This window comes from Montipora foliosa, chromosome 3 (genome assembly GCF_036669935.1).
Source record: "Montipora foliosa isolate CH-2021 chromosome 3, ASM3666993v2, whole genome shotgun sequence".
In the NCBI taxonomy this organism is placed as follows: Eukaryota; Metazoa; Cnidaria; class Anthozoa; order Scleractinia; family Acroporidae; genus Montipora; species Montipora foliosa.
The window spans coordinates 63,649,714-63,662,213 of record NC_090871.1 but is presented as its reverse complement, the minus strand read 5'-3'; the positions used below and the strand labels follow the sequence as shown (position 1 = coordinate 63,662,213).

Genomic DNA, 12,500 nt, shown 5'->3' with positions numbered 1-12,500 from the left:
TACATATACTACAAGTAAGTACTGATGAAGACATTGTTTACAATCTCTGCGGCTCAGCTGGGACTACTAGTTTCTTTCTTTTTTTTTTTTTTTTTTCAATTCGTCACAAAGATCAAACCTTCAATAACTCTTTTTTTTTTAACTTTGATATAAGCTAGACTTAACTCTAGTGAATTGGAAAATGAAACATTTGTGGCTAATTTTATGATAAATCAACTCAACAATCGAAATTGAAAGTTGACAATTGAAGCTAAGCTGAACACAATCTAGATGTGTAATTTTAAAGGGGGAACTGAAAAGGAAACACTTAAACACTGGGGGTCTCACGAATCTTTTTACGGAAGAAGTGTGCGGGAGATAAGCCGAAAATCAACTCTAAAGGAACCTATCCACGAATACTCAATACCTTTCAAAAAAAAAAAAAAGGACAAAATTACCTTTTGCAAGGTCTAGCGATAGAGTACACCGAGCTGTAACGACAACAGCGGTCCGAAAACGATCTGTAGGAAACCTCACTGAACCGTAACGCAAGTGACAGAAGCTGCTTCCACATCAACTTGACTACCTCTAAAGCCCTGGCCAAACTATCGAACAAAGTTGGATTGAAGGCTCCAACTTTGCTCGATCCAACATTGTTCGACAGTTTGGCCGCCCATGTTGGAAGATGTTCGTCCAACATTTTTTGCTCGATCAAATGTTGGATAGAGTTTGCTTTTGATCAAACATTACAACCAACAATTCTGTTTGACACAGCAATGTTGTAGCGTTTTGCCGCTCTTCCAACAAAGTTGTCCTGAATCGAGTCACGTTCGTATTGCTAGCCAATCACGAATCGCTATCTTATTTTCAAGCCAAGGCTTCTTGCATCATTTGCAACGGAGATGGCGGACAAGGAGCAAGGGGACGTCGTGGTTGTTGATGAACAGCCAGAAACTTTGATCAGCGAATAGGAAGCAAGGCCATGTCTGTGGGACACTTTTAGCCTACCTAATCATTATCGCTGTTTGGAGATGTCTGGTTCAATAGCGTTTAAAATTCCTGCAAATTGATCCGAGCTCATAATCATCATCCCCTAAGCGCGAATGAATCTTGCAAAGAATATACCCTTTTCTACACGTTCTCTTAATCATTCTTTGGTTTTTCCTTGTTTGAATACGTCCTTTCCGTCCTAAAACAACTTCCGTAGCATAACGCTTCGCCGCATTTTCAAATTTTGCGCCAACTTAAACTTGAATTCGTCGAGCAATGTTGGATAGTGTTTTGCCACTACCTCAAGATTTACATCCAACAATGTTGCATGTGGAATCCAACTTTGTTCGATAGTTTGGCCAGGGCTTAACTCGAATATCAGATCACCGGTCACAGACAAGGCAATGACAAAAGAAATGTTCACACTATTTTAATAGAAGTATAATAAGAATTTATCCTAGGTTTGCAGTCTCAAGATAGTCCAAAGGCAAGTCTTGAAACACTAATTCTAGACTGGATCTCTTATTAGCAGAGTCGGAGAACTCGAAATCTTACGGCAGAAAGATCTTTTCGAACAATTTGCGTACTGGTTATAACCTTGCAAGAAGGTTAAACTAAATACGATAAATTCACCGCTTTAAAACGTTTTTCAAAGCTTTACAGATCTTTCCGAAGTGACTGAATGAAATACCTGTGTAAAATGGTTGGCTAATCGCTTACACTTAACACAACTTCTATGTGCTCTTCCACCGCGACACAATATGGCTGACGGTACATGTCCTGAGTAAGATGCGCGCAAGCTCTTATGGGATTTTTGGCCGCTGGCGCGCTTTATTGCTCGATGTTCAAAAAAATCTCGTCTTAAATGAAAATTCAAGCGTATCTTGAAAAAGGCTAGAAGCTTTATACCTTCCGGGACTTCGCGATGGGACTCGTGAAACAATCCATAGCTCTTACTTCCTTCAAAATTGCGATCGCAATCGAATTCTCCTTTTTCGTCGGAGTGAAATTGAAATGTAGCAAACTCAAGAATTTCCACAGTTCAATACAGCCGGATTCAATGTCTTCCTGAGAAAACGATCTCCCTGATTCTCCGCTACATTAAAAGAGATATTTCGCAGCTGACACTCAACTGGGAAAATAGCTCAACACGTGTCACTCGCTTTCAAGACTGACGGCGCGCTCTACTGACCTAAAACAAAGCTGGCCCTTCACTTCATCGGTCTGGATGGTATCAGAATCAGTAAAAAAAGGTCAAAAGCTAGAATTAAATACCATTTCCCAGCTCAAGTGGCTGCTGACACCGCGAATGTTCTCTATTCCGCAAACTTTCTTGAGATGACACACAGAGGGCGTAACCACAGATTTACAATGAACAGAAATGGATTGCTTCAACTCTGTACGGCAGCAAAGAAAAGCTAACAGCAAATAAACATCACCGAAAGCGAGTTCATACTTCACAGTCAAATCACCACGCACAAATGTATCCTCGCATGTCACACATGCTTGTAACGGTGATCCTGACAAAAAACAGTTGTGAAAATTTGGAGGAACGACCTGAAATTCAGGCTAGTTATCTGGAGCATAAACTTTTTTTCAACACAAAAGTTGAAAAGAGACTAAAAAAACAACCGATCTCAATTGCAAAACACTATAACAAATTTTGCATTTTTAAAATATTTTTATAGATTTTTGTTCATTTTACTGTTAAAGTGTTTAATGCTCCGACCGCAATATAATTGTCTGTTCACAAATTCATTTGTTGATTTTTCTACTGAAAATAAATACAAATTATTCGAAGCTTAATTAAGCTTACTTATCGATTTCGCGAAAAGGAGTTTGTACCTTGCATTCACTTATTTCAGTTCTTTCGTCTTTTCCTGTCTCATTTCTGATTAGACTACTTACGTTTTTAAAAACAAATTCTATCAGCTCTGTCATTGTGCCTTTACGCAAAATCGAAACGAAGGTCAAACCCTGGACAATCAATACGACTTCCGTTAATATTATTGCGAAAAGAATTATCTCACCGTATCGATGTTTTCTTTTTTCTGTTTAAACCCATAAGACCATATAATAAAAGTCATAAATCATTACAGCCGGTAGCTTTTATTGATTTCAAGAAAGTGATTTTTTAAAATATAAAATTCGGCTCTTGTGTTTTAATCAAATAGTGATTTAGTAGCCAGCAACAAACGAAAGAAAACATTTTCATCATTGTTGTTTCCTAGTGACCAGTTTCCGAACAAATATAATGATAGAATTTTACAATTTCACATAAAGCTCTTTCAATAACTGAAACGTCAGTGAAGAAAGTGTCAGATCAATCACATTGTTTTGAGAAGGTAATGCTTTGAGAAGACAGTCGTTGCTAAGATATTTTAACGTGATATTGACTTGAAGTGGGTGACTCGTTTTTGAGCCAATCGCAAACACAATACTTTCGATCAATAAAAACCACTTACGTTGTGGGTGTATACGCAAATCTTACGAAGAGGGCTTATTGGTTACGGGAAGTCGACAATGCCAACTGTTTTTCACCCTATAACTGAGGACCTCTTTCCGTCTTCAGTGGTAATGCTGTACATCAACCGGGGCGAAACAGTAAAGAATGCTGGCTGTTTTGAATTGTTCATATTGGCGAAACAAAGGAATTGTTAACGATTCAGGACAGTAGGACATAAGCACACAAAAAAAGGTACGGCTGACAAACTTATTACTAGTACTTTAGAAAGAGCAACAATGAAACATTTCTGAATCATCCTTTTCCCTTTGAGCAGTTAGGACAGTTATTTCTGACAAAGTTCCGTAAGATGAGAGCTGGTTTAAGTCATTTTTCAGTGATATTTTCGTTGTAAGCAAAATCGTGGATAAAGTTCTGACTCCTTTGAAAACATGTAAATGAACACTGTAAAAGAACTCTCATGACATCAATTCGAAGCTCATATTAAATCTCAGTTGCCTTGTATGGCGAAATCAGTAGACTGACTCACTTTTCTCCGACTTGAATCAACTTTGCGTTTATCACTCTCAAGCTAGCAACAGCAGCTTGCAAAACCCCACTCTTTCTTTGTATACTAAGAATAATTGCGGAGAGATTGTAGATTGTATATCAGTTTTAAAATACGTTAATCAAAACGCCGGACAACTCTACGGCTCAAAATAACATCCTTTAATAAGACGTCTTTCTCTTTGCGGTTTGCCGGAAAACTAATTGCCGAAGACTGGTAGATCAGCTGAAAAACACGTTTATCAAAAGGCCAGTCAACTGTTCGTACATGATCACGAAATAGCAAAACTCAGATGTAACCAACGATTCGCTTCGACCAAAGGTTAAAACTTAATTAAACTGCTGACCAGTCTTATTTATAGCCCATTTCATGGATTAACTTCAGTCGCCGATTTGCTGTCCTCAAAAGCATGCGCAAAAAGCGCACGTTTGTTTGAAACTGAAACTGAAACTTCTTCAGCAGGGAAGATTTTAAGCATGCAAAAGCAAAAAACCATCAACGTCAACAACACTTCAAAAAATATCATCTCACAATTTCTTTTCATATGGGACGTATTGCCGCAGGAGATGTTGTAATAGTCGATGCGATCGGAACCTATGTCGACCAAATTATTTATCATTAATCATGGCTAGACTAAAAAAGCTTGTTTAGTCTTTAAATTTGTATTTTTAACCTAACTGGCACATGTGAAAAAAGGAATCCGGTCACCAATTTAGCAATGGATTTAACATTTCAAGTAATACATGAGAACAACACATTTATTTTTCAATTAAGAGGCGACGTCTTCAGGTTTGCACGACCACGCTCAGCCAAATTTTCAACCAATCGTCAATCCCACATCGGCTGACGTCTGCGCGTCTGTGCTTTACTCTATGATTGGTTTATTTGAATATTTGATTGTTTACCGAACTTGTGATTGGCCAAGTTTGAATTGGTCCGACGACACAGTTGAAAACTTGAATATATAAATTACTCTGATTGACTTTTCCAAAAGTGAACATTCTAACACGGGCGACAATCACGAAACTGCATCCCACGAAAATTAAAGAGTATTAGAGATAGAGACAAGCTGTTTTTTCTTCCTTCGATTGAATTTTAATTCATCCGGCTTGAAACTCGAGTTGTTTGCTCTTCGCTACACTAAGTAGCCATTGATATTTATCACCTCCTGACAATCAGTTTCGTGTAACCAAAAAGGTATGAGCTAATGGGAATTGCCAGGTTTCTAAGCACCAAATACGCTAAAAAATTTGCAAACTAAATATGCTCAAAACGCACCACTCACTCGATGTTTCAAGAGCTTTTATTTTTTAAGAGAAATTCAAAGTTACAAATGAAACAGCACACTTAGCTTATGCGACCCTCGTATTTAGCAATAATGATAAGGGGCCGACCATTTAACTCTTGAGGGGAAGGGGGGGGGGGGGACGGCGGTTGGTGATTTTGAAAAAAAATTTCCTGCGAGCACTTGTTGCAAGAAAAAAATTGCATGCAGCACAAATGAAATACAAAAAATATTCTTGCACTGCTGCTAGCAAGAAAAAAAAAATGTTGAAAAGCTATTTCATCATTCCTGGGGTGCTTTACAAAATCCGAGCAAAACTGCAAGCATTCCGGATAATCTGCAAACCAGCGAGCCAATCTGGTTAGCCTATTAAAGTAACACATTGATTGGCCTAAATAACACTCTGGTTAGCCGAAACGTCACACCGATTGGCCTACAGTTAGCTTAGGTAGCTTGCGGTTTGCCCTTATAATGGGATAAGGGATTTCTTGCTTGCTCGGTTCACATGACTCCAAGTCATAGGAGTCATGCAAGCCATTACGGTTAGCCTAAATTACACATTGGCTAGCCTAGTTAGCACTGCAGTCAGCCTACAGTTCCTTAGGTAGCTTGCGGTTATTGGGATCAGAGATTTCTGGCTTGCTGGCTCGCACTGTATCCAAACTCGTTAGCTTATCACAAGCAGTAATGGAGGTAAATTTTTCTATTTGAAGAATCCAGTTTTATTAGACAAAGAAAAATAATTTGTTCATTTTTAATCTTTTCAACTAAAGCATTTTCATTTAATTACTTTCTATTGAAATATAAGGTTTTTGCAATTTCTTATATAATACATTAAGACCGTGAACATATCACAAATTAGACCATGATCAACTAACTTTAATTCTGCTTTGCCATTTGTTTTGGAGATTTCAGTCCACTTTTAAATTGTAACTAATGATTCTAGCAGTAATTACCATGCTACATGTATGAGCATTTCTGAACTGCTTTTTGCTCTTTTTAGCTAGCTATTTTTTTAATTAAGAAGCTAAACATTTTCAAATCTACCTGTGGAGCATCACTTTATAACGTGAGAAATTGTTATTAGGTAATATTAAATGATTCTAAAGAATGACATTCCGAAAACATGTAGCTATACAAGAATGATTTTGTATAGCTTACAACATTTTAAGGCTTTGCAGCTCCATATTAGAACTATTACTGCAATAACCAAAATGTAAATGTAAATACGTTCTGTAAATGGAAACACGACACTTTTTTGAGGAAAAAAAAATCCTGCAGAGAAATGAGGAGAGAAAAAAAATATCCTGCAGAGCATTTAGGAGGGAAAAAAATATCCTGCCCACCAAGGTTGCTAGAAAAAAAACACTTGCTGACCAGAAATCCCCCCCCCCCCCCCCCCCCTTCCTCCCCAACTGGTCGGCTCCTAAGCTGAGTTGTACGACTTCTCAATACATGTATAAATAAATAATAAGGATTTTTAAATGACGCTTCTTTGAAAAGTCACGTCAATCAGTATTTAACGTCGGTAGTTCCTTCAGTTACGAAACTGGTATCAATGGAAGCCGACGGTGCGCCTTTTACCCCCCTCCCTCCATCAGTGCTCCGTTTTACGGATATTTAAAGCTATAGCTACACGGATCAGAGGAAAGTGGAAACAGACGTGAATTAGCCTGGATCTTCATTACTGTGTTGCTACTGTGTTGCAGAATCTTTTTAGTGTTATTATTATTTTTTAGGATGGGTTCTTGGCTGGCCAAGCTCGCTGGCCAGGAAGATAATGCAACGAAGATCCTCAAAAACCCACACTCTATCGCGGCCTACACTCTGGTTTTCGGTTTAGCATTTCTCGTCCTGTTACTGTGGTTTGTTATTATTATTGTCACCGCCATAAGAATTTTCAAAAAGTACAGCAGAAAAGAGGCACCCCTAAAGGTTAGTAAGAAATTCAATAAGAGCCATATTTTTAATTACGTCTGGCTAGCTTTAACAAAGACAACGGCGACGGCAACGAGAACGTCACAAATTTGAATATTTAGAGGGCAAAAACAATAGCTTTGCACACCCTGCACGTGCATTTTTCATTTTTGTTCATTTCTTTGCCGTCGTCAGCAAAACAACAACGTGAAATAGCCAAATTTGAGGTTCTATGGAGAACGTCGGCACTTGGAGATAAATTTTCATTTTCTCCCCTAAATTAAGCGCCACTCATAACCGTTTCATTCCTGAGGGATTGCCACACCTTTGTCTTATTAAAAAGCTTGGAGTAGTCGCGAAGTGATTGCAATAACACGAATTTATGTTTTGAGATGACGTTCTCGGTGCCGTTCCCTTTGTCGTTGCTAAAGCTCCCATTAGGGAGCTTACGAAACGAGGACGACGACAACTACGAGGACTTCATTTAAAAATAAAAGCTCGCGTTATTCTTATCACTCCAAAACTATTTCATGTCGTCTCGCGTTAAATATGTGTAGTAACTGTCGAGGAATTAAACTGGTATGAGTGGGCTGGATTAAGCGTAGAGAGAGAACTGAAAATTTATCGTCATATGCTAACGTCCTCGACAATACCTTAAATTTGGTCATTTCACGTCGTCATTTAGGAGATGACGCCAAAGAAATGTACCAAAATGTAAAACGCACTTGCAGAGCATGCAAAACCATTGTTTCTGCTCACTAAACCTATTGTTTTGTAGCGTCGTCGATGCAGTCGGCGTCGTCGTTTCGTAAGCTCCATGGCATGATCTTGACGACGGGATCAAGGGGGCGTAGGGGATTCCGACCGGAGAAAATGAAAATTGGGCGGCTGTTTCTAACCGTAACCCTAACCAAAAACAAAAGACCAAACAATTGAAACAATGACTTAGACTTAAAACAATAGAAGCTGCTTTCATTACCAAACAATAGAAGGTTACGAGAGCTGCCCTGCTAGAGTACTGTTTGTTTTTTTCGCGGACATCATGGATTAACCATCGTGGACTTTTGACCTGTTGAAGAAGAGTTTGGGTGATCGCTAAGAGGTTGAAGACAGCATTTTAAAATCAAAAATGCTTGAAGCAGTCTTTTCTTTTAAGAAGCACCATAGCTAATAAAGGGGAATTGTTATGAAACCGGAGAAAATTCTTTGTTGTATGTTTTTGTTCTCTTTTTTGGCCTTGACCGTGCACAAAACTCAATAGTTGTTTACTCCGTACTGAGGAACTAACCAATAGAAACGTGTTGGTTACGTAATTCATGCATAGTGTATGAGCGCAAAACAAAAGATTGTGCACGGTCATGGACTTTCCAACATAAATCTTGGCATCTTTGTTTGCTCCTTTGATGTTTGCCGAGCTCCAAAACCAGTGCCGTCTATTATCTATGGAAGCACATATGGTTTTGGTGACATGTGCTGTCATCGTTTTGGCATGACTAAACATAGTGATTGGCTCAGAACTCATATTCTAAGCCAATAGAAAAGCAAAAGCACTTGTGACCTGCTCTCTCGCGTTTTCCCGCCCTCAGTCTACTGCGTTTACTGTACTTACGAACTTTAAGATCTACGACGGCGACATCGACGAAAACGTCACCTCAAATATACAAATTTGCAATATCGTAAGTCTTTTGCGATTGTTCTGGCCATCTCGTTAACGTCGTACAGTGTGGACGAAATATCCTAAAACTTAATTGGTACGAGCGTAGATCTTAACGTCCTTATTTATAGTTTTAAGGACTTATCGAAAGTTGGAACATAGTTGTACTTCTCCATTTTTACCGTTTGACATCTTGTATCTTTAAATGTCATCGATACTTTGTCTTTCAACTCTTTGTAGACCACGCTGGATCTCCAAGTAGGAAAAAGGGTCTTGAACAACGTTCGGCGCCGTATCAGCACGCACGGCCGGCAAGCAGCAGAGTTTCAGATGGTAGAATTAAATGCTAAACCTGGACCAGGTTTGTAAGAATTACATACAGAGACGCATTTCTGAGTATTGCGGATGAAAAGCGAGAAGTATAAGAGTTAAAATGATCCAGTTGTTAAGGACGTTCGCGCGAAAATTGTTCAACATTGATTTTTTTCTGAAACTTTTACCACTGTAAGATGATGAGTTAGTTATGTCAGAAATGTAAAAAAAATGGGGGGTCACCGACTTTTTGGTTAGAACATGCCCGGAAAAACACCCAAAATCTAACAAAATCGGACTTCGTTAGCGAATAAGGCCAGTGTCTGTAAACCCAAATATACTGCAATTAAATCTTTGAAGTGAAATCTTCTCTGCCAAATATTGTTTAAGTGGACTTATTAAGTGAATTTAGTCAACTGGTGAGGTTCCTTAAAGATCAAGATCGCATTTAGGGACCACAGTTTCACGCGCCTTGCAGCCGCAAGATGGCAGGATTTGATGTCCCGTGAGTAAAAATCTTGAATTTTTTTTAACTTCCCACATTGATTTTTTGTTCATTTTTGGACAACGTGGAGATGATTGTAAATAAAATCCGTTTCTGGAAAGAAAAATAGGGGTCACCGAACGTCCAAGACCGTTAAATCCAGGCAAATTTTTATCACTTAGCGCGCGCGCTCGTGAATGACGTGGCGTGTGCATTTGCGTGCGCAGTAAGGATGCGCAGAAACAATTGGCGCGAACGTCCTTAAATGAACATCATACTGCTGTACAAACGACATTTTCAGACTGTTTAGGGTGAAAATTTTCACACCAAACAACCACTCCGTTCAAACCAATTTTATTTCTGGGATGTTGGTACACTTTCAATGCCGAATGACTCGAAGTAATCACGAAATGATTACAACCATACGAAATTACTTTTTTACCAATGACGTTCTCTCTTTGATTAAGATCTCCATTGGCTGACGAAAAACATTAGATCTCTCAATAGCTCATGCAAATTGTTCGCAGTCCACCAGCATTTGTACATTGTCACGGTTATCTGCGTCTCTGGAGCGGATTCTTTGTAAACTACCTATTGTTTTGTCCATCAAGATGTTTGAAGAAAGGCCGAAGTGTGAGTCGTCTCCTCGCTCCAGCCCTAGCCATCTTTTGGGAGAAGATCGAGTAGATTGCTAATCATACTGTTCATACAACTATAGTTTCAACCGTTAGCATCCAATTAGTCGATGAAGGAGCCCGTGGGCTCCTGGTTGATGCGATCCACCCTCGATTATTCTTCTTTGAATCACAGCCTCACCAAGGCAGCGATCTACTGACCTGGGAATCAAGCTCATCAGTGGTAACGAATCGAACTATATCGACGGTGATCCAGGAATATGTGTGGACAATGTCAGACCAGGAAGCGTAGCCGATGGGAAACTTTTTCCTGGAGACAGGATAGTTGCGGTAGGGTAAAGCTTTTCAAACCCTGAACTTTCTCGTTTGATTTACAAATTTCCGTTCAATTAGCTACCAAATAGGGCGGAAGAAAACAGTCTTAAAACCGACCTTTATTCTCGGTTTCTTCGTACTTATACGGACTTAAATATTAAGGGATAATTTGAGTGCTAGTTTTCTACCCATATAAACTATGTGAGCGTTAGCCCTACTAATGGAAATGAGCCCGCACAAGGACAGAGAAAAACTCTGACCAGGGTGGGATTGAATCCACGATCTTCGGGTTAGATAACCACTGTTCTACCGACTGAGCTACAAAGTCAGACGGGAGCAGGTCGTGGGAATTTAATACGTCAATGTCACGGCAATGAATATGTACAAGTACAAGGAAGCTTAAAGGGTATAGGGTTAGGGTTTAGAAAATGGTGCTGCAAAAACTGTAAAGAACTGTAAATTGACAATATTTTGTAAAATGGCTGCCTAGATGACCATTCCATAGCTCACTTTGACATTCTCAGTGATGGTTAACCGGCGACTGAAACAAACAATCTGTCTGGCTGTAGAATGATTTGAATTTCTCACACGTTATTCGGCCAGCACGTGCGTATATTTGCCGGGAAACTATTACATTAAGTTCTACCTTCTAAACTTACCTAAATACTGAACATTTATTTCCTTTACAAATTACTATCACTTGTTTGATACAAAAGATCACTGATCACATTACACTCATACTTATTAAAAAAAATGTTGAGAAGTCATATGTCAAAAATTCATGCTTCGTGTTTCATCAGGAGTTCCAAACACCTCGAAACAATAAAAGCACTCCTCCTGCGGCGTCGTGATTTCATCTGTTTCTCGGTGTTTGGAGCCCCTCATGAAAAACTCGCACTTATTTTCGACATATTACTTGAAACTGGTCAAACGTTTGCGCCAACAACTCCCAACATTTCTTTTGTTCCGTGATCGCCGAAGCGTACCGTTTGCACAGCCCTTCCAACATTGTTGGTGTCAAGCACGCGCATTATATATATATATGGTCTTCATGGAGATACCAATGCACTAACATGTTGAAAACATGATGGCAGCCAAATTTTCTAAGTTTCCAAAGTCTTATGGGTCGTACCCTTCCCATAATACACTGCACCTCCTTGCATTGTTGGAATTTGGTAGCATCTGTTTGCACACAATAGGCCATTTCCGAGTTCACGTTTGCCTCCTCTTCAAAGCGAGTCTAAGTGCGAAGTTTTTGTGATGGTAATTAGTTCTACTTTACATATGAATGAAAACTAATTTTCATAACAAAAACTTCGCACTTAAACTCGCTTTGAAGAGGAGGCAGGCATGAACTCGGAAATGACCAATTGCCAAAACCTGCAGAACCAACAATTCTCAAAAACGAAAACGGTGAATGTTAGACATCCAGTTGAATGAATAGGTAACTAAATAAAACTAGTCCGTTTGCATGAGACTTTAGTCTCTACCCCATTCTTGATTTAACATATTCTGCATCATCGATCGTTGCTGTTTTTTCACTTTATTGATGATTTCTTTAAGCATTCTACACAGGGATCAAAATAGAATGACAGATCCTTTTTAAATCCACTTTTCAGGTCAATGATTTTCGTATGGATAACGTTTCTCTAAAGTACGCCAAGGAAGTTATGCTAGCTTTGAGACAAGCCGAGGGACATCTTAAGTTGTGCATTAAGAGAGCTCCACTGAGAGAGGTGAATGTTTTCAGCTTTTCCTTCCATTCAACGTCCTTACAACGGCTGCAATAACAAATGTTGCAAAATGATTACAAGATTGCTTTGTTTATCTTTCCTATCATGGTAAAATTCTCTACAACTCAAAAATGAACTCGCGTTTGGAAAATTAGACAAAGTTTGAAAAATGGAAATTTGAAATT

The 12,500-nt window shown here is 39.0% G+C and overlaps 1 protein-coding gene across 2 annotated transcripts in view; it reads left to right on the top strand.

Annotated features, from left to right (window-relative positions):
* The first annotated feature begins 3,471 nt into the window (after positions 1-3,471).
* LOC137995086 (uncharacterized) overlaps positions 3,472-12,500 on the top strand; it is a 15,424-nt gene continuing 6,395 nt past the window's right edge. Inside the window, exons 1-5 of one of the 2 annotated variants that reach the window (XM_068840671.1) lie at positions 3,472-3,667; positions 7,005-7,200; positions 9,077-9,197; positions 10,443-10,597; positions 12,202-12,318. In XM_068840671.1, the coding sequence (XP_068696772.1) occupies positions 7,006-7,200; positions 9,077-9,197; positions 10,443-10,597; positions 12,202-12,318 (588 nt within the window). In that variant the 5' untranslated portion in view covers positions 3,472-3,667; position 7,005. The remainder of the gene's footprint in view (positions 3,668-7,004; positions 7,201-9,076; positions 9,198-10,442; positions 10,598-12,201; positions 12,319-12,500) is intronic. The other variant, XM_068840672.1, reaches the window with a different exon arrangement.